A 25026-nucleotide genomic window follows, 5' to 3' on the forward strand; every position below is an offset into this window, starting at 1 on the left:
CCTACACTTAACCACACTGCTAACCTTATGCCTAACCTTAAATGAACACCAAAAAGCTAATTTTGGTTTTCATGAATTTGTACGATACTGTATATATATTTGACTTTGTGGCTGGAATAACTAGTGACACCCCCCCGTCAACGTTAGCAAACCGACTCCTGAGTGATCGCTAATGTGACCAATGGCTGATGGAATCCCTGCTTCCTAGTGTGGCTCGTGGGCGAATCGGAATGTTCGGTGGGCAGAACTACATACAGTCAGTCCTGCTCTCATGTTTGGTTGAAATGGTAAGCTTGGGATGGGATTTAGAGTTCTATTTGACATATTTATGAAATTGTTACATTGTATACTATTACATTAAGTTTAATGAAGCTGTTCAGGTAAAGTAAAATGTATTTTCTCCCCGTTTTGTAATGTATTTCTAAAGTAAGCGCTTAGACAGCCACGGTGTCCTAGCTAATAAAATGTTTGTGCTATTTCAAATACATTTCATTAATACTTTTGAGGCATTGATGTTGCAATGTGTCTTGAAAGCGTAAACTATCCATATAACCATGGTAGTAACCCTGCTATATTTATATCGTGTTGTTACATCCTTGCTAGATTGTCAACTAGTTTTGTGAAACAGTAATGGATTTACTTTACTTTGTTCCACGCTAGTATATGGCAACATTGTTTCTTCATAAAACAAACAGTTGACTAGCTTTTTTGACACATTGCTGTCGAGTATTATGGCGCACACTATCCAAAGCAAAGGTACCTGAATAATAATTAAGGTATTCCTGAAAGCACGTGTCAACATGGAGCGGTACAGTGATTTTTAGATAAACAATTTGTGCACCACTGCTGAGAATGATTGACACTGACATTCAAAATATATACTTTGTTCTTTTTGGGACAGATTTTACTGCAGATTGGACTGAGACAGTTGATAATGTGTTGAAAAGACATCTGGATGGACACAGCACTACCCTACCACACGTTTCTTCTTCAAGCAAGAAGCTTTTACTTTGGAACTGGATACAATTATAAAGAAGAAACGGACCTTCATTTGGAATACTAACAACATTTTCATAATGCCAACTTGAATGGCATGGCTTTTGAGGAAACCTAACCCTGATTGTTTTGAAAGTGTTCACAAGAGTGGTCGAGTTTACTTTTGAGGAATCTTCTGAAGTCTTTACGAGAACAAAATGGATCAAGCAAGCGGTGGAGAGGATCCTAATAAAGCTAATAAAAAGAAAGAAAAAGAGGATGAGAGTAAAAACAAAAAACTGGTTGGTATTTTCTGAGTTACTTGTTCTGCAGTAGCTAGCCAGCAGATCCAACCCATTCGCTTAACAGCTGCACTAGTGTTGAACAGCATTTCTGTGTATATTAAGACACCATGGAGCCGGTGCGAGATATGGCTCGGAAAATGTACCGCAATCCAGGGATGAGAAATACGTTGTATTCCGAATTCTCCCAATATCATAACTGTTACACCGAGAAGATTAAAAGAATGTTCGTTTCCTTAAAACTGTCCTTTTCTTCCTCGTGCCAGGTAGCAGAAGTCACAGCAGCATCAGCCAATCAGCTCCTTCGTTGTTCAATGCCAGGTGCCATTCCATAATGGATGCTACTGCTAGCTAGCATGAGGACAAAAACGTCACTTTACCCTAGTGCATCTGTATGCAAGCAGGTCATATCTGCTGGCTATATAATAGCCATCTTCCTTTGAAAAGTTACACTGAACTGTCTGTCCTGTCCTGTTATTTGACATTCAAGGGTTAACTGATAGACTTTCCAAATGAGATAAATTGTTACATAGGTTTCACACGCTACTTATGAGTGAATCAGCTTTACTACTCACACGTCCTGTGTTGAAAGGAATTCATGAGCACGCCCTATTCACAGTTTTACTGTTGTGCATTAGAGCTTGTTAATCACCTCAAGGGTAAGCCCTGGTGTTAAAGTCAAACCATCCCAGCAGTCTATGAACCAACCCCGCTGCTCACTCTCTAGTAACCCTGCAGAGTTGACTACATCACGTTGTCATACAATGCATCCTTGTGGTGCAAGACAAGCTTCAAAGATGGGCTGACAGCCCCAAATGGTAATCATATTAACTATTTAATGTAGCATTCACATTTTGACCTAGATGCCTTTCACTCAAGTTACTTTTGAAACCCTCAACATTTGTTTGCCTTTTGATCAAAGGCCTTCCAACAAGTACAACCTGAGGCCTTTGAAAGGCATTCCTGTTGCAGAGACAGATACAGTGGAAAGTTGAGCAACTTGCTGACCCAGAGGGTAGATCAATATCCTGTGGTTTGCAGGAGAGTCTTTTGTGCTGTAGATATGACCTGAGCCAACCTAAACGGCATGATCAGCACTATGACATAAACAACAACCAAGCAACAGTGCATAGGTTAGGCAGCTAGGCTACTTGTTGATAATAACTGATAGCTTATATCTAACTGACTTTTTTACTTCTTCAGCTCAGCTGTGGAGTCTCCCTATTGGCCTACACACTGGTTAATCTAGTCTGGTACAGTGTTGTTTAGTTACCTACACACTGGTTAATCTAGTCTGGTACAGTGTTGTTTAGTTACCTACACACTGGTTAATCTAGTCTGGTACAGTGTTGTTTAGTTACCTACACACTGGTTAATCTAGTCTGGTACAGTGTTGTTTAGTTACCTACACACTGGTTAATCTAGTCTGGTACAGTGTTGTTTAGTTACCTACACACTGGTTAATCTAGTCTGGTACAGTGTTGTTACTTACACACTGATTGATGTACATGGTGTATCAGTTTGACACTGTGTTGTTGGGTCTCAAGTGTCATTTGAGCTATTACAGCACAGTGCGCCTCATCCCTTGCCTGGAAGTGAAATCAGTAGGGAGCTCATTGCTCATATTTCACAAACTAATTTAACTGAATGTCCTGTGATTAACTTGAACAAAGTTTACTTCCAAATTAAGTCATGTTCATTAATGATTAGTGACCGGTGTATCTAGGAGACTCACAGGATCTATTTAAAGTGGACTCTTCCCATGTCTTAATTACAACACTGGAGGGATACGGTCTCTCACGGGCTGGGCTTCAGTGTGGTCATCATAATGTCAGCCCCACTCTCCCTGGTGGAAACTAGAACTGGTTGGAAAGATGGGCTGTAACTGAAGCAGGTTACAAACAGCGGCAGAAACGTTAGGGGAGGGAGAGTGGGAATTACACATGGCAACACGCAGGGTATTTGTCTCAGTTGGTAGAGTATGGAACTTGTAATGCCAGGGTAGTGGGTTCGATTCCCGGGACAACCCATACGTTAAATGTATGCATGTATGACTGGAAGTCGCTTTGGATTAAAGCGTCTGCTAAATGGCATTTTATTATTATATTATTATAACTTTTGCCACTTACAGCCACAGTGTTCTGTGCCACCAGAGTTGTCAATAAGCTTTAGGCGGCACAGAGGACGGTTCTTGCCCGGCTGTTTGTAAGCTCCCTGAGCATAAGTCAAATAAGGAGAAGTTGCGTACTCAGCTCAACCAGGATGTAGGCCTGCGGTTGAGCTGATAATTTTTCACTGAGTTACTGTAGTGTAACCTGGAGCTGTTCCTCTACAGGGCCAGCAAGTTAACAAGTAGTATGACAGCGAGTTCTTTCAGTTCCTCTGTGGATCAAGAGATATGTTGAGTCATCCAGGAGAATGCTATAGCCACCGCTAAGGTAAAGAAGATAATCAGTTTAGCCTAACGTTAAAGAGCAGGATGGCCATCTGGCCGACTTGATGGCTTTGTTTACCAAATATGTCCCTCCAATTTGTGCTGAGCCTACAGAGAGCTAATTACTCAACTATGTCCTGGCTGCAATGGGCAGGTAGGTCTCTTCTGTCTTGATGCAACAGGGCTGCTGGGGCTGTGAGAATCTGTCCATTGGTGAGCTTCTGGAGTGGCGCAGCGGTCTAAGGCACTGCATCTCAGTGCAAGAGACGTCACTATAGTACCTGGTTCGAATCTAGGCTGTATCACATCCGGCTGTGATTGGGAGTCCCATAGGGCGGCACACAATTGGCCCAGCATCATCAGGTTTTGGCCGGAGTAGGCCAGCATTGTAAATACGAATTTGTTCTAACTGACTTGCCTAGTTAAATAAAGGTTCAATAAAAATTGTGCCTCTGGAATGCAAACCTCTGGTTGTCTCAGGCTGAGACTCTAGAGCAGAAGAGCTGACATGTACAGGGAATGACCGTGGTGAGAAGTACATGCTGAGTCCTGTGTACAGGGAATGACCGTGGTGAGAAGTACATGCAGAGTCCTGTGTACAGGGAATGACCGGGGTGAGAAGTACATGCAGAGTTCTGTGTACAGGGAATGACCGTGGTGAGAAGTACATGCAGAGTCCTGTGTACAGGGAATGACCGTAACCAGAAGTACAAACAAAATAAAGCAACCATTCCTCTGGGTTGCAGACTACCTCGCAGTCGGGAGGGGTTGGTGTGGGGTGCAATGCTGGTGGGCCAAAACTTGTAATTGCTGGTATGTGCTCCAGCAGGGTTAACGAACTTAAAGAGAATGGCTGTGATTTCTAGCCAGCAGAAACCCCAGTGTTTTGTGGACTGTAATGACATTGTAGAACTAGAACCCCCAGACACCCCAGTGTTTTGTGGACTGTAATGACATTGTAGGACTAGAAACCCCAGTGTTTTGTGATCTATTTTGATTTAACCTTTTATTTATCTAGGCAAGTCAATTAAGAACTAATTCTTATTTACAATGATGGCCTACCGGGGAACAGTGGGTTAACTGTCTTGTTCAGGGGCAGAACGACATTTTTACCTTGTCAGCTCGGGGATTCAATCCAGCAACCTTTCGGTTACTGGCCGAACGCTCTAACCACTAGGCTACCTGCCGCCCCATCTATAATGACATAGTAGGACTAGAACCCCCAGAGTCTCCTAAGAGGGTGTGGTATTTAAATGTTGTGGAAAAATAGTCCTACAACACTGTAATTCTTTAACATCCTCCAGTCGCCCAGCTACTGCCTTCCCTCCGTTGGCTCCATCCGCCCAGCCCAGCCAGGGCTTTAGTGCTTTCTCACTGCTGCTTGGATGAGTGCTGATGTCATCTAAGCACACTCTGTCAGTGAGCTTACTGCGAACTACACACTCCTTAAGAGGTCTCAGTGCCAGGTATGGTCACTGTTGTTGCCCAGCCTCAACAGTGCAGCAGAGGTGAAGAGGCAGGCCTGTGCTCTGGCTCTCGCACAACCCAGACGGCCTGAGAGTGGAGCGAGGAAGTAACATTCATCCCTGGGTGGAGCCTTGATCTTGCGTTTTGTTTTTCCCCTCCCCTTTGCACATGCATGCCTCGATACATGCGGGCCTTAAATGTCCTAAAATATTTGCCAACACTTTCCCAGACTTTGCCACCCTTGATTTCTTCCAGAGATTGTCTGTGATCACTGAATGTGTATCCGTGTGGATCTAGGCCAGAGTTTACAGACATGATACATCTGTTTTAAAGATGAATTAGAGGTGGAGGTTGTCACCTCACTGACACAGCCCGCTGAGAATTGTCCTGACAGGGCACTAGGATTCACCTTAGCGTGGGTATCCTTTAGACTTCCGTGAAAGGATGTCTGACCTGGTGAAAGCGACTCTTGTGAGGAGAGAAACTTTTGAAAGCTGTGTTTATTTAATGAGTCACCGGATAGGATACCATCACAACAACACTATCTGAGCTCTGGTTTGTGATGTGGACACAAAAAACAGCCAAGGACATCAGGATAACCCCTCAGGTTATTTTAAGGTTAAGGGCACTTTTAGCAGGCTGTCTGTCACGAGAATGACATCTACTGAGTAATTTTTGGTTGTCCCATGTTTGCTGTTATCAAATCATAACCGCAAACAGCTTTTACTTCTAACAAAATTGACAGAAGGAATGAAGTAGTTTTAGAGGAATTCAGGAGATCCGGTTTGTCAGAGCCCCCTCAACCTCTTCTGCATTCCAGAGTAAATTGTGACCTCAGAGAGAGAGAGAGAGAGAAGTGTGCTAACATATTTACCCCAAGTTCCATTGATAACTTGAGGATTATGTGGGTTATACTGTCTCACTGAAATGCTATGCAGTATTTCAACTTGTTCTAATGCAAGTCAATTTGGTTAACACCGATTGAATTACCTGAGAGGCAGAGTATCTTATCTACTTTTCCGTGTGTAGTAGTCATACATTTCTTTGAATAAATAGAACTGCTCTCAAAGCATGTCGGCATTATAACAATGTTGACATGACATACTGACATGTTTTGAGACTGCTCTCTGACTTCATGTGTGAAGCCATCTAGGTATGCTTGTACAATACTGGGGAGTTGGAACTTATTCTCCTCAATCTGTTGAGTCTGGTTGATTTGACAAATACATACTGTAAGCTAGCCCATATGTCATAGATTCTACTAATGATTAGTCTTGCATACTTAAAATGTAAAATATTACGTAAATTCAACACTTGTCTTCTTAGCATAAATACCCTAGGTAGATTCCATGGTATTTATGACAAATAGACAAGTGACATAGTAGATTGGAATGTGGGTGGAATAATAGACTGTCATTGTGGAGGGTTTCTGGACTCCATGGATTCACGTTGTTCATGGATTCACCGTGTAGGTGTTTATGGATCAGTTGTATATGTGATGTGGGCCCAGCATGATGCCTCGGCATTTAGGCATTCATGTGAATGAAACAAATTCAAGGTGTGATGACAACTTGCTCATTTGCAGAGTTCTCTCCAGTTCTCAACGGGAAACAGAAATGTACTGATTTATATTTATTGGCGCAAAGGGGCCTTAGAGACCTAGTGTTTTGGTGATTGACAAACATTGATTTTACAGGGTTGTTGATAGCAACTGAGCGAATGTGGCGAGAAATGATCTGAAACAGCTTCTCCAAACACCAACGCTCTGGATAACATGAAAACAGCCAAACGAGCTCTGCTAGGGCGAGTGAAATGGTCAGAGTCAGGTTCTCTCTCATTTGTGTCTAGAAGTAGCTAGCAAGCTAGCCAGCATTAGCCTGTTAGCTTGGGTGCTTGACTGCCGTTGTGAGGTCAGAACACTCAGATCAACCCTACTTCTCGGACAGAGCGTCCAGTGTGCGCTCTGAACACGGAGAGCGAAACGCTCTTTACGAATGTCCAGAGCGCACTCTGGCACTCCAGATTGAATTGACGAACACACCCATGGTTTGTGTTCTGGAATTCTGTTGGGAGTACTAAAGTTCTAATAAATGGAAGATAAATTATCTTCAGCCTTAGAATTTTTTGAATTTTTTAAAAGTTTGATGTTGAATATTTGTTATACATTTTTAGGGGGTAGATCAGATTACAGATTGTTGCTTCTACCAATGTTGTTATATGCATAATTTCCAGTCCCCAAATATATCTATATATTATTTCCCCCTAACCATACCAACCCTCTTCTAATTGGAGTAAACTAATGGACAACAACACTTAGGCTTCTACTTCCAGCTTATACATTCTAAATACATTTTACAGACACAGTATACATTACCAGTCAAAAGTTTGGATACACCTATCCATTCAAGGGTTTTCTTTATTTTTACTATTTTCTACATTGTAGAATAACAGTAAAGACATCAAAACTATGAAATAACACATGGAATCATGTAGTAACCAAAAAAGTGTTAAACAAATCAAAATATATTTTATGTTTGAGATTCTTCAAAGTAGCCACCCTTTGCCATGATGACAACTTTGCACAATCTTGGAATTCTCTCAACCAGCTCCATCTGGAATGCTTTTCCAACAGTCTTGGAGTTCCCACATATGCTGAGCACTTGTTGGCTGCTTTTCTTTCACTCTGCTATCCAACTCATCCAAAACCATCTCAATTGGGTTGAGATCGGGTGTTTGTGGAGGCCAGGTCATCTGATGCAGCATTCCATCACTCCTTCTTGGTCAAATAGCCCTTACACAGCCTGCAGGTGTGTTTTGGGTCATTGTCCTGTTGAAAAACAAATGATAGTCCCACTAAGCACAAACCAGATGGGATGGCGTATCGCTACAGAATGTTGTGGTAGCCATGCTGATTAAATGAGCCTTGAATTCCAAATAAATCCCTGACAGTGTCACCAGCAAAGCACCATCACACCACCACCTCCATGCTTAAAGGTGGGAACCACACATGCAGAGATCATCCGCCCACCTACTCTGCGTCTCACAAAGACTGAAATTTGGAGTCATCAGACCAAAGGATAGATTTCCACCGGTCTAATGTCCATTGCTTGTTTTTTTGTCCCAAGTTGATGTTGTGTCTGTTACTTGAACACTGTAAAGCATTTGGGCTGCAATCTGAGGTGCAGTTAATTGCCGATTTCTGAAACTGGTAACTCTAATGAACATATCCTCTGCAGCAGAGGTAGCTCTGGGTCTTCCTTTCCTGTGGTGGTCCTTATGAGATCCAGTTTCATCATAGCGCTTGATGGTTTTTGCGACTGCACTTGAAGAAATGTTCAAAGTTCTTGACATTTTGCGGATTTACTGACCATGTCTTCCAGTAATGATGGACTGTCGTTTCTCTTTGCTTATTTGAGCTGTTCTTGCCATAATATGGACTTGGTCTTTTACCAAATAGGGCTATCTTCTGTATACCAACCCTTCCTTGTCACAACACAAGTGATTGGCTCAAACGCAATAAGAAGGAAAGAAATTCCACAAATTAACTTTTAGCAAAGCACACCTGTTAATTGAAATGCATTCCAGTTGGCTACCTCATGAAGCTGGTTGAGAGAATGCCAAGAGTGCAAAGCTGTCATCAAGGCAAAGGGTGGCTACTTTGAAGAATCTAAAATCTAAAATATATTTTGATTTGTTTAATACTTTTTTGGTTGATTTCGTATGTGTTATTTCATAGTTTTGATGTCTTCACTATTATTCTACAATGTAGAAAATAGTAAAAAATAAAGAAAACCCTTGAATGAGTAGGTGTGTCCAAACTTTTGACTGGTACTGTATTTTACATTATAGTATACTTTACATTACTCTCCATTAGCTATAGAAAAATTATTAGTGTAGATCAGCATCTCAAAGGTCACGCAGAGTTCAGTGTGTATGGTGCTGGCTCAACCATGCTGTGAATGGTGGCAGACAGCAGGCTGATTTAAAAACAGCCCATAGACATCTAGACACGGTCTTCTAGGGTTGTACCCTGAGAGTGGATAGATCTCAATTGTCTGCCGCCCTCAAGCAGGAAACAGGGTTGACTCATCATTGCTTTCTTTAGGCGTTGGCTTGGCGGTGCAGTTGTGTTCATTATTACACACACACACGGAGGGAGGGACTGTTAAACCTCTGTGGTTCAAATCTGCACGTACAGTACATTAACCTGTGTTTGTTTGAACTTGACAGATTCTGTGGTTCTATGTAGAGGTGTCTGTTGAGACAGACCTTTGCTCAGTATATAAATGTTTTGTGTCATGAGTTGTTTTGAAATAGCCTTATCTCACACACTGTGAGTGTTGTTCACTGATTGACTGTGAATGTATTTTTTATGCCTTGTCGGCGTGCACATTTGCTTAGTTTCACTTCATCTGAATTTGTCAGGTTCCTCTTTTAGGCCCACTGATCAGCAGTTTTTTCTGTTGGATTGTGTTGCCATGGGCCTCTGTATTCCCCAATAAATAGTTCTAACATTCATAACCAATTTCATCAACAATTAGGCAGCAGAGATTTCTCAGTAATCTCAAAGCGGGAAAGTAGACGTAGCCTACAAAACTTCACACAAATCCTCATTGAACGATAAGCTAAGCCTTTCGTATTTGCATTTCCAGTCAGTCATTCTCAAATCCTAACTCTTTACTTCTTTAATTTCCTTCTCTCCTGATCATGTTTTCTGTGTGATTTGTATTTGTGGATATTAGGCCTATTCCTTTAATGAATTCAATCTGCTTTTAATGATTTTAATCATAGCAGACAATTAGGGGTTCATTAAAGTAATTAAAATATCAGTAATGCATGAATAGTTAAGCCCTCCTTTAGACATACAGTAGTATGCGTGTGAGATGTTATGGTGGCTTAGTGAAACAAACTCTTAGAGTTGGATTAGGAGCCTTTGTTTTACCTAGGCTTGCCTTCCTGCGTGTTTGGGGCTAGATTATGGAAAACGTAGTTTTCAAACCCTGGTAAAAACAGAATTTGTATATTGGTCTTTCTACAAATAAAGGGGCCCATGTGTGACTTCAGGGTTAACATTTCTAAATGGTTTGATATACACTTAAATGATTTTGTTGCACCACATGTATAGTTACAGGAATTAGAGTCTAGGTAGGCACAATGAGACCATTACTCCTAGCAACAACAAAACATCTACATGGCATTCAAAATGTCACATGAAACATTGACCCTGCGTGTTTCTTTGTCATGCCTAGTAGCCAGGTCTGTTTGTGCTTTAGGCAACTTATCTATCATTAATAGCCATGCTAAACCTTCCAGAATAATAAAAAAGTAGTTGATGTAACAATTTAATACAATTTAATACAATCATGTAAAATGATTGGTTCGGTCAACAAAATCATTGACAATAATAATAACCAATAATGACATCATTATAATTAAATGATATTTGCTTTTTCACCTGCACAGAATACAACAGTAGCATGGCACGCCTTAGCAAATTAGGGTGAGGTGCCTTGTTCAAGGGCACATCAACAGATTTTTCACCTTGCACCGAATACAACAGGTGTAGAACTTACTGTGAAATGCTTACTTACAAGCCCTTAACCAACAATGCAGTTAAATAGTGTTAAAAAAATATTTACTAAATAAACAAAAGTAAATGTAACACAATAAAATAACAATACCAAGGCTTTATACAGGGGGTACCGGTACCGAGTCAATGTGCGGAGGTACAGGTTAGTCGAGGTAATTTGTACATGTAGGTAGGGGTAAAGTGACTATGTATAGATAATAAAAACAGAGTAGCAGCAGTGTAAAAACAAAGGGGAGGGGGGGGGGGGTCATAGTAAATAGTCCGGTTGGCCATTTGATTAATTGTTCAGCAAACTCTTCAAGCAATGTGTGTTTGTGTGTGAAAAGAAGACATCACATTCTTGCCTCCTCTGTCCATGTTTCCTCCACTCCTTGCCTCTCCTTGAAAGTGCATTGTAGCCCGTGGGGCGGAACCTTCCCTCTCCCCTAATGTGCTTTGAGGAGGTGACGATTGGAGGAAACAAGGGGAGAATCTCAATGGCATTTCCTTCATTCCTGACGTCCTCTTACCTTGCCGCCTCCTCAAAACCAATTGGATAAGAATGTGAGAGGGGAGGGACCTATGAAATGCCATTGAGATTCTCCCAAGGACAGAGGAAGCAAGTATATTTCATAGCTTTTAAAAAATGTTGACGCTGACTGACTGACTGACCGACCGACCATATTGCCCATGTCCTGTCCAGAAATAACCCCTAGCCTCTACTGCCCAGAGTCTAGACTCTTGTGGAGATCTGAGAGGGATTGATGGGTGGTGACATGGTGAGAGCTCCACCGTACCCTTTGATAGGCATTGGTTGAATTTTGGAGGTATTGCTTATACCAGTTCTCTCAGATCTCCACAATTGTCTAGGGCAGGGGTGGGCAATTCCAGTCCTTGAGGGCCTGATTGGTGTCACAGTTTTGCCTCAACTAACACACCCGACTCCAATAATCACCTGATCATGATCTTCAGTTTAGAATGGAATTTGATTAATCAGCTGTGTTTGCTTGGGATGGAGAAAGTGTGACACCAATCAAGTCCTCGAGGACTGGAGTTGCCCACCCCTGGGCTAGGGGTTGCTTCTGGATAGGACCCCACAACCCTATGGATGACACTTGAGGCATTGGTTGGATGTTTCATTCCGTTGCTATTCACACACAGATTTGCACACGTGTAAGTAGGACACACCAACGGCAACCTATCAGGCTCATCAGACAGGTCTGGGCAGCTTGAGACCTGCTGTAAACAGTGAAAGGATATATTTTCATGTCTACTATTCTCACCCTTGCTTCCAGCTAGTTAGATGTGCCACAACTGACTGACTATATCTAGGGCATATCTCTAGTCTAGCAATATACAGTTGTGGCCAAAAGTTTTGAGAATGACACAAATATTAATTTCCACAAAGTTTGCTGCTTCATTGTCTTTAGATACTTTTGTCAGATGTTACTATGGAATACTAAAGTATAATTACAGGCATTTCATAAGTGTCAAAGGCTTTTATTGACAATTACATGAAGTTGATGCAAAGAGTCAATATTTGCAGTGTTGACCCTTCTTTTTCAAGACCTCTGCAATCCGCCCTGGCATGCTGTCAATTAACTTCTGGGCCACATCCTGACTGATGGCAGCCCATTCTTGCATAATCAAGGCTTGGAGTTTGTCAGAATTTGTGGGTTTTTGTTTGTCCACCCGCCTCTTGATGATTTGCCACAAGTTCTCAATGGGATTAAGGTCTGGGGAGTTTCCTGGCCATGGACCCAAAATATCGATGTTTTGTTCCCCGAGCCACTTAGTTATCACTTTTGCCTTATGGCAAGGTGCTCCATCATGCTGGAAAAGGCGTTGTTTGTCACCAAACTGTTCCTGGATGGTTGGGAGAAGTTGCTCTCGGAGGATGTGTTGGTACTATTCTTTATTAATGGCTGTGTTCTTAGGCAAAATTGTGAGTGAACTCACTCTCTTGGCTGAGAAACAACCCCACACATGAATGGTCTCAGGATGCTTTACTGACACAGGACTGATGGTAGCGCTCACCTTGTCTTCTCCGGACAAGCTTTCTTCCGGATGCCCCAAACAATCGGAAAGGGGATTCATCAGAGAAAATGACTTTACCCCAGTCCTCAGCAGTCCAATCCCTGTACCTTTTGCAGAATATCAGTCTGTCTGTTTTTCCTGGAGAGAAGTGGCTTCTTTGCTGCCCTTCTTGACACCAGGCCATCCTCAAAGTCTTTGCCTCACTGTGCGTGCAGATGCATTCACACCTGCCTGCTGCCATTTCTGAGCAAGCTCTGTACTGGTGGTGCCCCGATCCCACAGCTGAATCAACTTTAGGAGACGGTCCTGGCACTTGCTGGACTTTCTTGGGCGCCCTGAAGCCTTCTTCACAACATTTGAACCGCTCTCCTTGAAGTTCTTGATGATCCGATAAATGGTTGATTTAGGTGCAATCTTACTGGCAGCAATATCCTTGCCTGTGAAGCCCTTTTTGTGCAAAGCAATGATGACGGCATGTGTTTCCTTGCAGGTAACCATGGTTGACAGATGAAGAACAATGATTCCATGCACCACTCTCCTTTTGAAGCTTCTAGTCTGTTATTTGAACTCAATCAGCATGACAGAGTAATCTCCAGCCTTGTCCTCGTCAACACTCACACCTGTGTTAATGAGAGAATCACTGACATGATGTCAGTTGGTCCTTTTGTGGCAGGGCTGAAATGCAGTGGAAATGTTTTTTGGGGGATTCAGTTAATTTGCATGGCTAAGAGGGACTTTGATCAGATGAATTGCAATTAATTGCTATCTTCATAACATTCTGGAGTATATGCAAATTGCCATCATACAAACTGAGGCAGCAGACTTTGTGAAAATTTGTATTTGTGTCATTCTCACAACTTTTGGCAACGACTGTATACTGTTGTTTTGGCTGTATAGCATCATTTAAACCATTTAGATGTAATCTACATAATATCCAAAAGTAATTATTTATCCTGAGAGAGCCATAAACAATAACTAGCAATGCTGCATATGCCAAGAAAGGTTAAAATCTCACCTTTCTGGTAAAATTGTAGTCACTTTTGAGGACACAAGCTCAGATACACAGTACAAATATGATAAAAATATGAAATATTTTATGTTTCCTATTCAACAAAACTGTATGAATAAGGTTTGAAATTACTTATATGCTTTCTAAATTTAGTATAATCAAATTATAAAACACCTATGTATAAGATTTCACTTTCCTTAACTTTAAAATGCGAGGAACTCACCTTTCACCTCACATTAATCTTGTCCATCTATGACAAACAGAAAGTGTTATTTGTTTAAAATCTATAAATAATTTTAGACGAAGGGCTTTAAATCAATCTCTGAATGTGCTACTGTGATGAAACCACTTTCCCCTGCTGCATTACAATGTAAGGGTTGCAGGCATGTGCTTTGTCAGTGGCTGTGGCGTAGGGTTCAGCCAGGCGTTGATAGACAGTAGGAATAGCAAATTAAATAGTAGGAGGGACATCTCAGCTTCAAGGAGTCTCAGATTTCACATCCTTCATCACACAGGCTCAGAAAATATACTATTCTGTTCTTGGGAACCAGGGCTATTGCTAAATGCAAGCCATTTCGATCTACGGTGTCCACAGATCGATATATAAGTGAAAATGTCGGTAGGTTCCGGAACCGGTACCAAAACCACTTTACATCGAAGAGGTTTTAATAAGATTCCCAATGATTAGCAAGTTAGCGAGGATATATCAGTCAGCTAATAATTTACAGTAACAGCAGTTCATTAATAAGTAAATACACACTAAATCGTATGCAGAAATTGAGAAATCTTACCTTGGCACTGTAGCATGGTATGGGCAGCAATTAATTAATAGATTCATAGAATGGAGTTAGAAGGGTGACCTCCTACTTTGAAAGGACAGGAAGTGTTGGCTGTGCACTTGACCAGGCATTCCACATTTAACCCCACATTTGAACATTGAAAAACGAATAAACAAGCCGTTTTCACATTCCCAATTGCTTCGTTTTAACTCGGAAAACAAACGATCAAAACATACATGGAACGTAATCTTACCTCAGGAACATTGATTTAATATTGTCCACAAAGTAATTATCTTGACCCCCGTAACAACATAGACACAAATGTCAACATTAATTCCTGCACTTTGGCTGTTATTAAATGGCGTGCAGAATCACACAAGCTCTTTATCACTTCACTGTCATTCAGAAAATCCTTTCCTGAATCAGCTGATGTTGTGTGATAATGTCCCCGTTTAACTTAACAGCTAGACATCAAACACACATCAAACAATATTATGGATAATTATTGAAGAATTTGTTTTATTAGTCATATTAAAGTTACTCTTTCTGTTTGAAGCATTGGATTTTGCAATCAAGTACATTATTTTGGATATGTGTGCCCATGAAAACAGTTTTCACACCGTAACATAGGGAGACAAAATGTTACCAGCGTACAGTGCACTTCTGAGATCGCCATACAAAAAAAGAGTACGACAGCCATATCCATGAATTTCACAGGATCAAGGTCAATGTGTAATTGTTGTTAAATGCGTAGTATATGATATAACAACAAACGGCAGTATCATAAATGTAATGTAAGGTAGTGTTTTGTCACACGATTTAAAGAGTTTAAACAGGTTTTGATTCAACTCATGAATTATATTGAATGTATCTACGTTCCCCCTTTTTATATCTTAATGTATTCACATGGGGGAAAAAATGCAAATGATTCTTAATGACTTTAACGTCTCCAAACAGTTGTCCACTACAAGGAATGCTCACTGGTTCGTTTAGTTTATAGAAAGACCCCTTTAGGCTACTGCTACTGTATAAGCCTTCCAGATATAACCTAGTCCAATACCCATCAGAACCAGGAGAATATTACTTATTAATAGAGCTTGTTTTCAGTATTACACCCACATGAATATAATCACTAACTCCACTCGAGACAGTCATGTTTCTTAGTATAATGTAATGGGGATTACCCTCAAGGTAGTATGTGGGCCTAAATCATGTGAACCACTGTGCAACGAGACACTTAACTTTTGTTCCTTTGACAGCAACTCTTATTTTGGACCTGTGACTCATCATTTCAGGTCATGTATCCCAGCTGTTAATGTTAAGGGTGTGAGAGTGGCATTGTGGCGCGGTTTTAGGTGAGAGGGGGGCTTTAGGGTGAATATCAAGTCATAGCTAGCATCTGTGAGGTTGAGGCATTACACTTCCATTAAAAAAATACTAGATTTAATGAATAGGCCTAGTTTAAACACAGCTAACATGCAATGGCCACCACAGAGTTGATATAACACCACAGAATAAGGTCTAGGCCTAGTTCTTACTGGAAAGCCCCACCATATCGATAGTACTGGATAGGCCCACCATATCGATAGTACTGGATAGGCCCACCATATCGATAGTACTGGATAGCCCCACCATATCGATAGTACTGGATAGCCCCACCATATCGATAGTACAGGATAGCCCCACCATATCGATGACTCTGGTAGTTGTGCTGTGGTTTTACTTGGCTGATAGCAGTATGAGATAGATGTAGATATTGATTCTTCTATGTCATTTTGCGATGTTGTATGGTGTCCCTGGTGGCCTGGTCCTCCATTCTTGAGACAGCGAGAGGGTCTGTATGAGAGGAGGACAGCAGGAAACAGACTAAGTGTGTGTTTCATGGCACTCAGGAAGCGGTAAAGAATGCTTTAGTCACACCGGCCGTGGAAGGAACATCTCCTTCTCGTTCGTAATAACACTTCTGCATTGACGTGGCGTAAATTACTAGGGCTTGGTGTTGACATTCGATTTGGTCACGATTCTATACATATTGCGATTCTATAGCCTATGAATCACAATTTTACATATATTTTTTTATTGCATCAGAGAAACGATTCAGAATAGCGATTCTCATCTGAATCAATTCCCCCAACTAACCACTTCCTCCCTAAACTCTAGTAAACTCCCCAACTATTCGCTAAATAGTCCGTTCTTTTCACATGACTTCAATGTCTTGATGATGAACAGACACTGCAAGGTCTCAATATATAGTATACACAAATACATTTCCCACCCCAGTCCTTTCAGAAAGGCCCCAACTGTTTTATAGTACAGTATCTATGAAGCTAACCCCCAGGGAGCACAATTTACAAATTCATTTTGAAATCCTGGGGAAAAAAACAACCCAGCCTAGCCTGAGGGCAGTGGTCAGGTGGTCAGGTGGCCATGTGGTTACGTGGTCAGGGCATCCAAAGAAAGGCCATTGGAACCAGAGCACTGCTGGTCTTTGTGGGATTTCCCCTTTTGCTGTTTTTAGGGAAATGTAAACAGCACCACCGCTTTCCTGAAATAACTGACGCACCACAGATTCCTGCCCATTTAAAGGCACTTGTGCTTTCAACTAAAGCTAATAGAGCTTTTTCCACTAAACCTCACACTACTCTTTTTTTGTGGTTATTTATCCTCTTATACGGTGTGACATTGAAACAAGTGATACCTCATAAGTTCATTTTTACAATTGAGTTAACACTGCCTGAGGCCTGGGGGTAATTTTGTTGTTTTTGGAAATGGCTTTTGGAATCTCTCCTGATTCAATTCAGTTGGCCCTAATTCAGTTTGCAGAGAGAGGACAGAGCTCCATTATTTGATTGATGTGTATGGCAGATTTGTTTGTTCTGAGAGAGGCTCTCTTCACTTCCCTCTGTGTGTGTGTGTGTGGCAGTGTTGGAGTGTTGGAGAAATACCCTTTACTCCCGTGTGTGCTGGTGTCTGGTACTTTGTGCATACACATGTGGCATTGAGTACACCTCCTAGCAGCTGGACTTGATCATGGGAATGCCTGCTTTCTTACTTGGTCCCCCCTTTTCCAAAATAGTCTTAGCCCACTCCCATTGGTATTACATGAACACCACTGGCGAGAACACAAACAATATGAACTCAAAATATGAGTTGGATTTGAAAGCCACCTTTAACCAGCCTGAATGATAGGAAAGGATGAACTTGTCGGTCGTGAGGGGCAAATTATAATAGCATCACAGTACTGCTATATACAAAATGAACACTGCATTAACCTACCCACCTATATCAGATACATGGTGCAGGTCTGGCCCATGTTAACTCCAGTGCTTCTCACAGTTGTGTCAAGTTAGCTGGATGTCCTTTGGGTGGTGAACCATTCTTGATACACACGGGAACAGAGGAGGGATGATGTAGGGATAGGGGTGCTCTGCACTATTTACAAGCCTTGGGCCTGATCTATACTCACTCAGTACTGAGTAGAATTTCAGATGCCTCCCTAGGCTTTAGGGGGCCTAGTCCTAGACTAGTTAATATAGTCCTGCAGTAGGCTACATAACTATGGAAATAACACTGTCATACAGTCTATAATATATCATTATGTAATATTGAGTAATGGTGATCCTTATCGAGACATTTGCTCAATCACATCTCTAAGATGACTCTGTACTGTCTATAGGGGCAGAGTATAGAATATAGGCAATGGAAGTTTGATATAGGTCCATCAGTCTATAACAGCTCCTTATGTAGTACTGAGTGATGATAAGACGGCCATTGTTCACATTCACTACTGCACTGTAGAAACCAGCTACAGTGCACTATCTAGAACCTAGATGGTTCTTTGGCTGTCCCCATAGGAGAACCTTTGTATGTTTTAAAATTGTATTAAAAAAAAAAAAAAAATATAGGAGAACCCTTTGTAGAAGCCCTGTTGGTTAGGCTAGTGGAAGCTTCACTGGAAAAGGACAACTCAGTCACCATTAAAATAGGCCTGCATGTGTGTTTACGAGAGAACACCCCACATAACCACTTTCACATCAAAGCATTGCAATGAACCAGGTCAATGGTATTTAGTTGATTTTCCTTTTGACCCGAGTCATTAAATGCACTAATGGTCTAGAGAGGATGCTATAAAATGCAAACGTTTCAGAAATGAAAAGCACACCACTTTGAAGCTTACATGGATGGGTCGATTTTCCACCTACTACATTGTGTAGCCTGATCACCGAAAGCAATGCATTTTGAATAGTACATGACATGTATGTTATTAACACAGCAGTTGGTAATAGGGCTTGGAGCAGAGAGCTGTGGGCACAGTGATCAAGAGATGACCTCTTAAAATAGTAATGGAAGAAGAAAATGATAGTTACATATCGGGATATTATTTTTGATGATATATCGTATCGTTTTGAAAATATTGCTATATTATTTTTGCTTTAGTTTGCTGTACCTGTACCAAACCTCCAGTATTTTTATTTAATTGTTCTCCATCTTCTTTTTAAATAGGGAGCTAATTTGTTTTCAGCATTTTTATTTCCCTGACTGATCAACTTGTTTTGTCATTGCTCTCTCTTGTCCTTCTGCAGCAGACATATGGTGAGCAATATGTTTGGAACATCGAATCGCAATTAAATCACCGTATCGAATCACAATACATGTAGAATCGTGAGAATCGCAATACATATTGCATCGGCACCTAAGTATCATGATAATATTGTATGGTCCCTGGCAGTTCCTAGCACTATCTTAAGTGTTTAGGTATTTCCTCAGAGGTGTGGCTTGTTTACATGGTACTCTTGTGATGCCAGTTGAAGAGATGCACAAAAAGCAAAACCTTTGCAACTGCAGTAGGTTTACATTTAGGACTTTAAAACATGATCATGTATTTTGCTTGATGGCTGAATAGGACTGGGCAATATATAGTGAATACCGGTAGACTGGTATGGATGCACATTCCGCCGTATGGATGCATATCCATCTTGAATAATAGAGATCAGTATGTGTGTCTGTGTTTCCCTCTGATCTAGTAGTATTCTAGCCTGGTAACCGATCTGTTTGGAAGGGGGATGGCTGTGAAACAGTCCCCTTCATGTGAAACCCCCTATCAAAACGGACAGATGCCGCTTCACTATCACTAGCCTTCAGTCGATTGACCATAGGAGATGGCAATACAGCACAAATAGATCTGGGACCAGGCTGGTAGTAGTATTACTCTTTAGAGACTTACCGACTGGCTGACTCCCCCTTCATAGACTGAAGCCACACTGCACTGTTGAATGGGCATCCTAGTCAGTGGCTATGGGCTCCCCTCATAGTGAAAGTTTCATCTGACTGACTGGCCCAGTATATAATTGGGTCTCTCAGGAATGAGGGATCAGGGTCCCTAGTATGATTTAGCTCTGCTGTCTGCAGGCCTAATGGAGAGATGTAGGGAAGACTTAATTGGCTGGAGCATAGCGTGTTGAACCAGAGGGGACTGGGGACTGGAGCTTAGCATGTTGAACCAGAGGGGACTGGGGACTGGAGCCTAGCATGTTGAACCACAGGGCACTGGGGACTGGAGCCTAGCATGTTGAACCACAGGGCACTGGGGACTGGAGCTTAGCATGTTGAACCACAGGGCACTGGGGACTGGAGCCTAGCATGTTGAAACACTGGGGACTGGAGCTTAGCATGTTGAACCACATGGCACGGGGGACTGGAGCCTAGCATGTTGAACCACTGGGGACTGGAGCCTAGCATGTTGAACCACAGGGCACTGGGGACTGGAGCCTAGCATGTTGAACCAGATGTCTCTGGAGCCTAGCATGTTGAACCAGAGGGGACTGGAGCCTAGCATGTTGAACCAGAGTGGACTGGAGCCTAGCATGTTGAACCAGAGGGGACTGGAGCCTAGCATGTTGAACCACTGGGGACTGGAGCCTAGCATGTTGAACCAGAGGGGACTGGGGACTGGAGCTTAGCATGTTGAACCAGAGGGGACTGGGGACTGGAGCCTAGCATGTTGAACCACAGGGCACTGGGGACTGGAGCCTAGCATGTTGAACCACAGGGCACTGGGGACTGGAGCTTAGCATGTTGAACCACAGGGCACTGGGGACTGGAGCCTAGCATGTTGAAACACTGGGGACTGGAGCTTAGCATGTTGAACCACATGGCACGGGGGACTGGAGCCTAGCATGTTGAACCACTGGGGACTGGAGCCTAGCATGTTGAACCACAGGGCACTGGGGACTGGAGCCTAGCATGTTGAACCAGATGTCTCTGGAGCCTAGCATGTTGAACCAGAGGGGACTGGAGCCTAGCATGTTGAACCACTGGGGACTGGAGCCTAGCATGTTGAACCAGAGGGGACTGGAGCCTAGCATGTTGAACCACTGGGGACTGGAGCCTAGCATGTTGAACCAGAGGGGACTGGAGCCTAGCATGTTGAACCAGAGGGGACTGGAGCCTAGCATGTTGAACCACTGGGGACTGGAGCCTAGCATGTTGAACCACAGGGCACTGGGGACTGGAGCCTAGCATGTTGAACCAGATGTCTCTGGAGCCTAGCATGTTGAACCAGAGGGGACTGGAGCCTAGCATGTTGAACCACTGGGGACTGGAGCCTAGCATGTTGAACCAGAGGGGACTGGAGCCTAGCATGTTGAACCACTGGGGACTGGAGCCTAGCATGTTGAACCAGAGGGGACTGGAGCCTAGCATGTTGAACCAGAGGGGACTGGAGCCTAGCATGTTGAACCAGAGGGGACTGGAGCCTAGCATGTTGAACCAGAGGGGACTGGAGCCTAGCATGTTGAACCAGAGGGGACTGGAGCCTAGCATGTTGAACCAGAGGGGACTGGAGCCTAGCATGTTGAACCAGAGGGGACTGGAGCCTAGCATGTTGAACCAGAGGGGACTGGAGCCTAGCATGTTGAACCAGAGGGGACTGGAGCCTAGCATGTTGAACCAGAGGGGACTGGAGCCTAGCATGTTGAACCAGAGGGGACTGGAGCCTAGCATGTTGAACCAGAGGGGACTGGAGCCTAGCATGTTGGACCAGAGGGGACTGGAGCCTAGCATGTTGGACCAGAGGGGACTGGAGCCTAGCATGTTGAACCAGAGGGGACTGGAGCCTAGCATGTTGAACCAGAGGGGACTGGAGCCTAGCATGTTGAACCAGAGGGGACTGGAGCCTAGCATGTTGAACCAGAGGGGACTGGAGCCTAGCATGTTGAACCAGAGGGGACTGGAGCCTAGCATGTTGAACCAGAGGGGACTGGATATGAGGTGTTAACTGTGAACCACTATTTTTCAGCTGTTTGGTTTAACTAAGAAGGAAATTAGAAGGCGAGGTCAGTACAGGTGCATCAAAGCAGGGACCGAGAGACTGAAAAACAGCTTCTATCTCAAGGCCATCAGACTGTTAAACAGCCACCATTAACATTGAGTGGCTGCTGCCAACATACTGACTCAACTCCAGCCACTTTAATAATGGAAAAATGTTGGTAAAAATGTATCACTAGCCACTTTAAACAATGCCACTTAATATAATGTTTACATACCCTACATTACTCATCTCATATGTATATACTGTACTCTATACTAGAGGTCGACCGATTATGATTTTTCAACGCCGATACCGATTATAATTTTTTTAATAAAATAAAAAAAATGTTTTGTATATATATATATCATACACACACACACATTTTTGTAATAATGACAATTGCAACAATACTGAATGAACAATGAACACTTTTATTTTAACTTAATATAATACATAAAAAGTGAAGTGTGTGTGAAGTGTCTCTGAAGTGACAATGATACTGAAGAGTCTGCTTAGCAGACAAATACTCTCAACTGTTTGAATAAAAATAGAGTTTAAGTTACCTGTGATGAATGTTGAAAACAAAAACTGTAATTTCTATATGCAGGAAATCCTATTTTAATAATGGGCATGGTAAGAATTGACGACCAAAGTGCGAGTCATAATTCCCATGACACCTAGCAAAATCTGAAAAGCGGTTCCTTCATTTATTCCATAGGATATTTTTAGATTCACTTAAAATAAGGTCTGTGTTTCGTGTAGGCTTACACCACCTTGCCAATTTTATAACTGTGTAGATATCCATAGGACAAGGTAACTCTGATCAATATTGGCTAAATATAAGCGAAGATACATTTTTTTGTAGAGTGGATTTATGAAAATATGTTGACAAACGTTACCTTAACCTAGTGAGATTTACACGGGTATCAAAACGTCGAGGCGGTTTAAGCCTGCACGAAACACAGACCTTATTTGAAGTAGATCAAGACATTCTCTATGGAAGACATGAACGGTAAAATAACGAAGGAACCCCTTTCAAGTTCAGCCGCAAGTTATTACAGGAATTATAACGCGTTGACTATTTCTCTCTAAACCATATACCTTTGACTAATCCGGAAACTATCACCTCGAAAACAAAACGTTTATTCCGTTCCGTATTTTATCTAACGGGTGGCATCCATGAGTCTAAATATTCCTGTTACATTGCACAACCTTCAATGTTATGTCATAATTACGTAACATTCTGGCAAATTAGTTCGCAAAGAGCCAGGCGGCCCAAACTGTTGCATATACCCTGACTCTGCGTGCAATGAACGCAAGAGAAATGACACAATTTCACCTGGTTAATATTGCCTGCTAACCTGGATTTCTTTTAGCTAAATATGCAGGTTTAAAAATATATACTTGTGTATTGATTTTAAGAAAGGCATTGATGTTTATGGTTAAGTACACATTGGAGCAATGACAGTCATATATTGATTGTTTTTTATAAGATAAGTTTAATGCTAGCTAGCAATTTACCTTAGCTTACTGCATTCGCGTAACAGGCAGGCTCCTCGTGGAGTGCAATGTAATCAGGTGTTAGAGCATTGGACTAGTTAACTGTAAGGTTGCAAGATTGGATCCCCCGAGCTGACAAGGTTAAAAATCTGTCGAGTGGAAGTGAGAAGTTGGCACACTAGAGGCTACGGAGCAGAGTGGGAGAGAGGGAGCAGTAAAACAAGTTTGCTAAGAACTGTTAGTTGCAGCACATGGTGGTACAGTCGTTCGTGCCAACAATGCCAGGCACTCCCAGACATCCTTTGTTTGGTATTAATTAGAAGTAATTAAAGCAAAACCCTTATTTCCTGGTAAGCCTGTCTCCATGCTGGCTTTTTAGAGGATCTCTGAATATGCCACTTTTTTTTTATGGGGTTCCCCCCCCCCCCCCCCCTTTTAAGTGAGCATTAAGGGCTTCATGTGCACATGGTGTAAAAAAGAACATATGTTGACAAACATATTTGAAACTAGGCCTAATTTTGCTATGTATGGCATTGAAAGACGTGAACAGTTTGTATGTAATGCAGTTGTGTAAATGTGTCATGCGCCACCTAGTGGTGTGAACAAATATCACTTTGAGCAAGCAAGTTGAACCTCTGGACCCATGAAGTGTCTCAGAGTAGGAGTGTTGACCTAGGATCAGACCCCCCCCCCCCCCCCCCCTGCTGTCTATGTAATCTTAATCATTATGATCTATAAGGCAGCACTCCCACTATAACGGCCCTGGGAAACATTACAACAACATTTTAGCTTTGCCAATGCAGGCCGGTGTCTGAAGTTAAAATAGGCCCTATTATCCTTCGGCCAAGAGGAAAGCAAACTTTGGGTAGAGTTATAGTAGTCATTAGCATTTAAAAACTCTCGCCAGATGAGGCATACTCGTGATATTCCCCGTTCTCAAATGGACCCATAAATTCAGCCAAATTGCACTTAAGTTTCCCATTTCATTGACCTTTATTGAATCAAAATCATATTTCAATTACAAAGGGGCCGAGGGCTAATTTGATTTGGGTTATTTTGAAGAATTAATGTTGTGCAATAAACATTTATTACAGTGAAAACTTTGGGGGTTTTAATAAGCCAGAGAAGCCCAGAGGACGTGCATGCTTAATTGTTATGTGGTAAATTGCATTGTTGCGGCATTGCCGTGTGTAATGACTGTTCAGAAGTAAACTGATGGTTTCCACTAAAGTCAAGACAATTAGCTCGACAGAGGTTCCCTTGTTGTTAAATTGATTAAAATATGTTTAATTACCCCATTTGAAAAATGTGCAATGTTTTAAACACTTGTAGAAAGTGGTCATGAGTCATAAGCTAGGAGCTAAGCTAGCGTTATGATTGAGACTACAACCCTATTGGCTGCTTCTATAAGTTGAGAGAGAAGGTTTAGCCTAATCAATGTTTGTGATCGTTCAGAGTCACATGGTTAGTGGTCCTTATCTGGCAGTAAAGCTAACCATACTAGATAACAGCACAACAGTTCTGACAATGCGTTGGCCCTGTTGGCATCCCCTGATCAATCAAATGTATTTATAAAGCCTTTTTTACATCAGCAGATATCACAAAGTACTTATATAGAAACCCAGCCTAAAACCCCAAACAGCAA

The 25026-nt window shown here is 42.1% G+C and overlaps 1 protein-coding gene across 5 annotated transcripts in view; it reads left to right on the forward strand.

The window, feature by feature from the left end:
• Positions 1–240: 240 nt before the first annotated feature.
• Positions 241–25026, forward strand: part of diaph2 (diaphanous-related formin 2) — a 700846-nt gene continuing 676060 nt past the window's right edge. For 3 of the 5 annotated variants that reach the window (XM_038993650.1, XM_038993653.1, XM_038993654.1), the window contains exons 1-2: positions 274–380; positions 902–1277. In XM_038993650.1, the coding sequence (XP_038849578.1) occupies positions 1194–1277 (84 nt within the window). In that variant the 5' untranslated portion in view covers positions 274–380; positions 902–1193. Of the gene's footprint in view, positions 381–901; positions 1278–1543; positions 1599–25026 lie in introns of those variants that run through there. The other 2 variants (XM_038993651.1, XM_038993655.1) reach the window with 2 other exon arrangements.

The sequence above is a fragment of the Salvelinus namaycush genome, chromosome 5 (assembly GCF_016432855.1).
Source record: "Salvelinus namaycush isolate Seneca chromosome 5, SaNama_1.0, whole genome shotgun sequence".
NCBI lineage: Eukaryota > Metazoa > Chordata > Actinopteri > Salmoniformes > Salmonidae > Salvelinus > Salvelinus namaycush.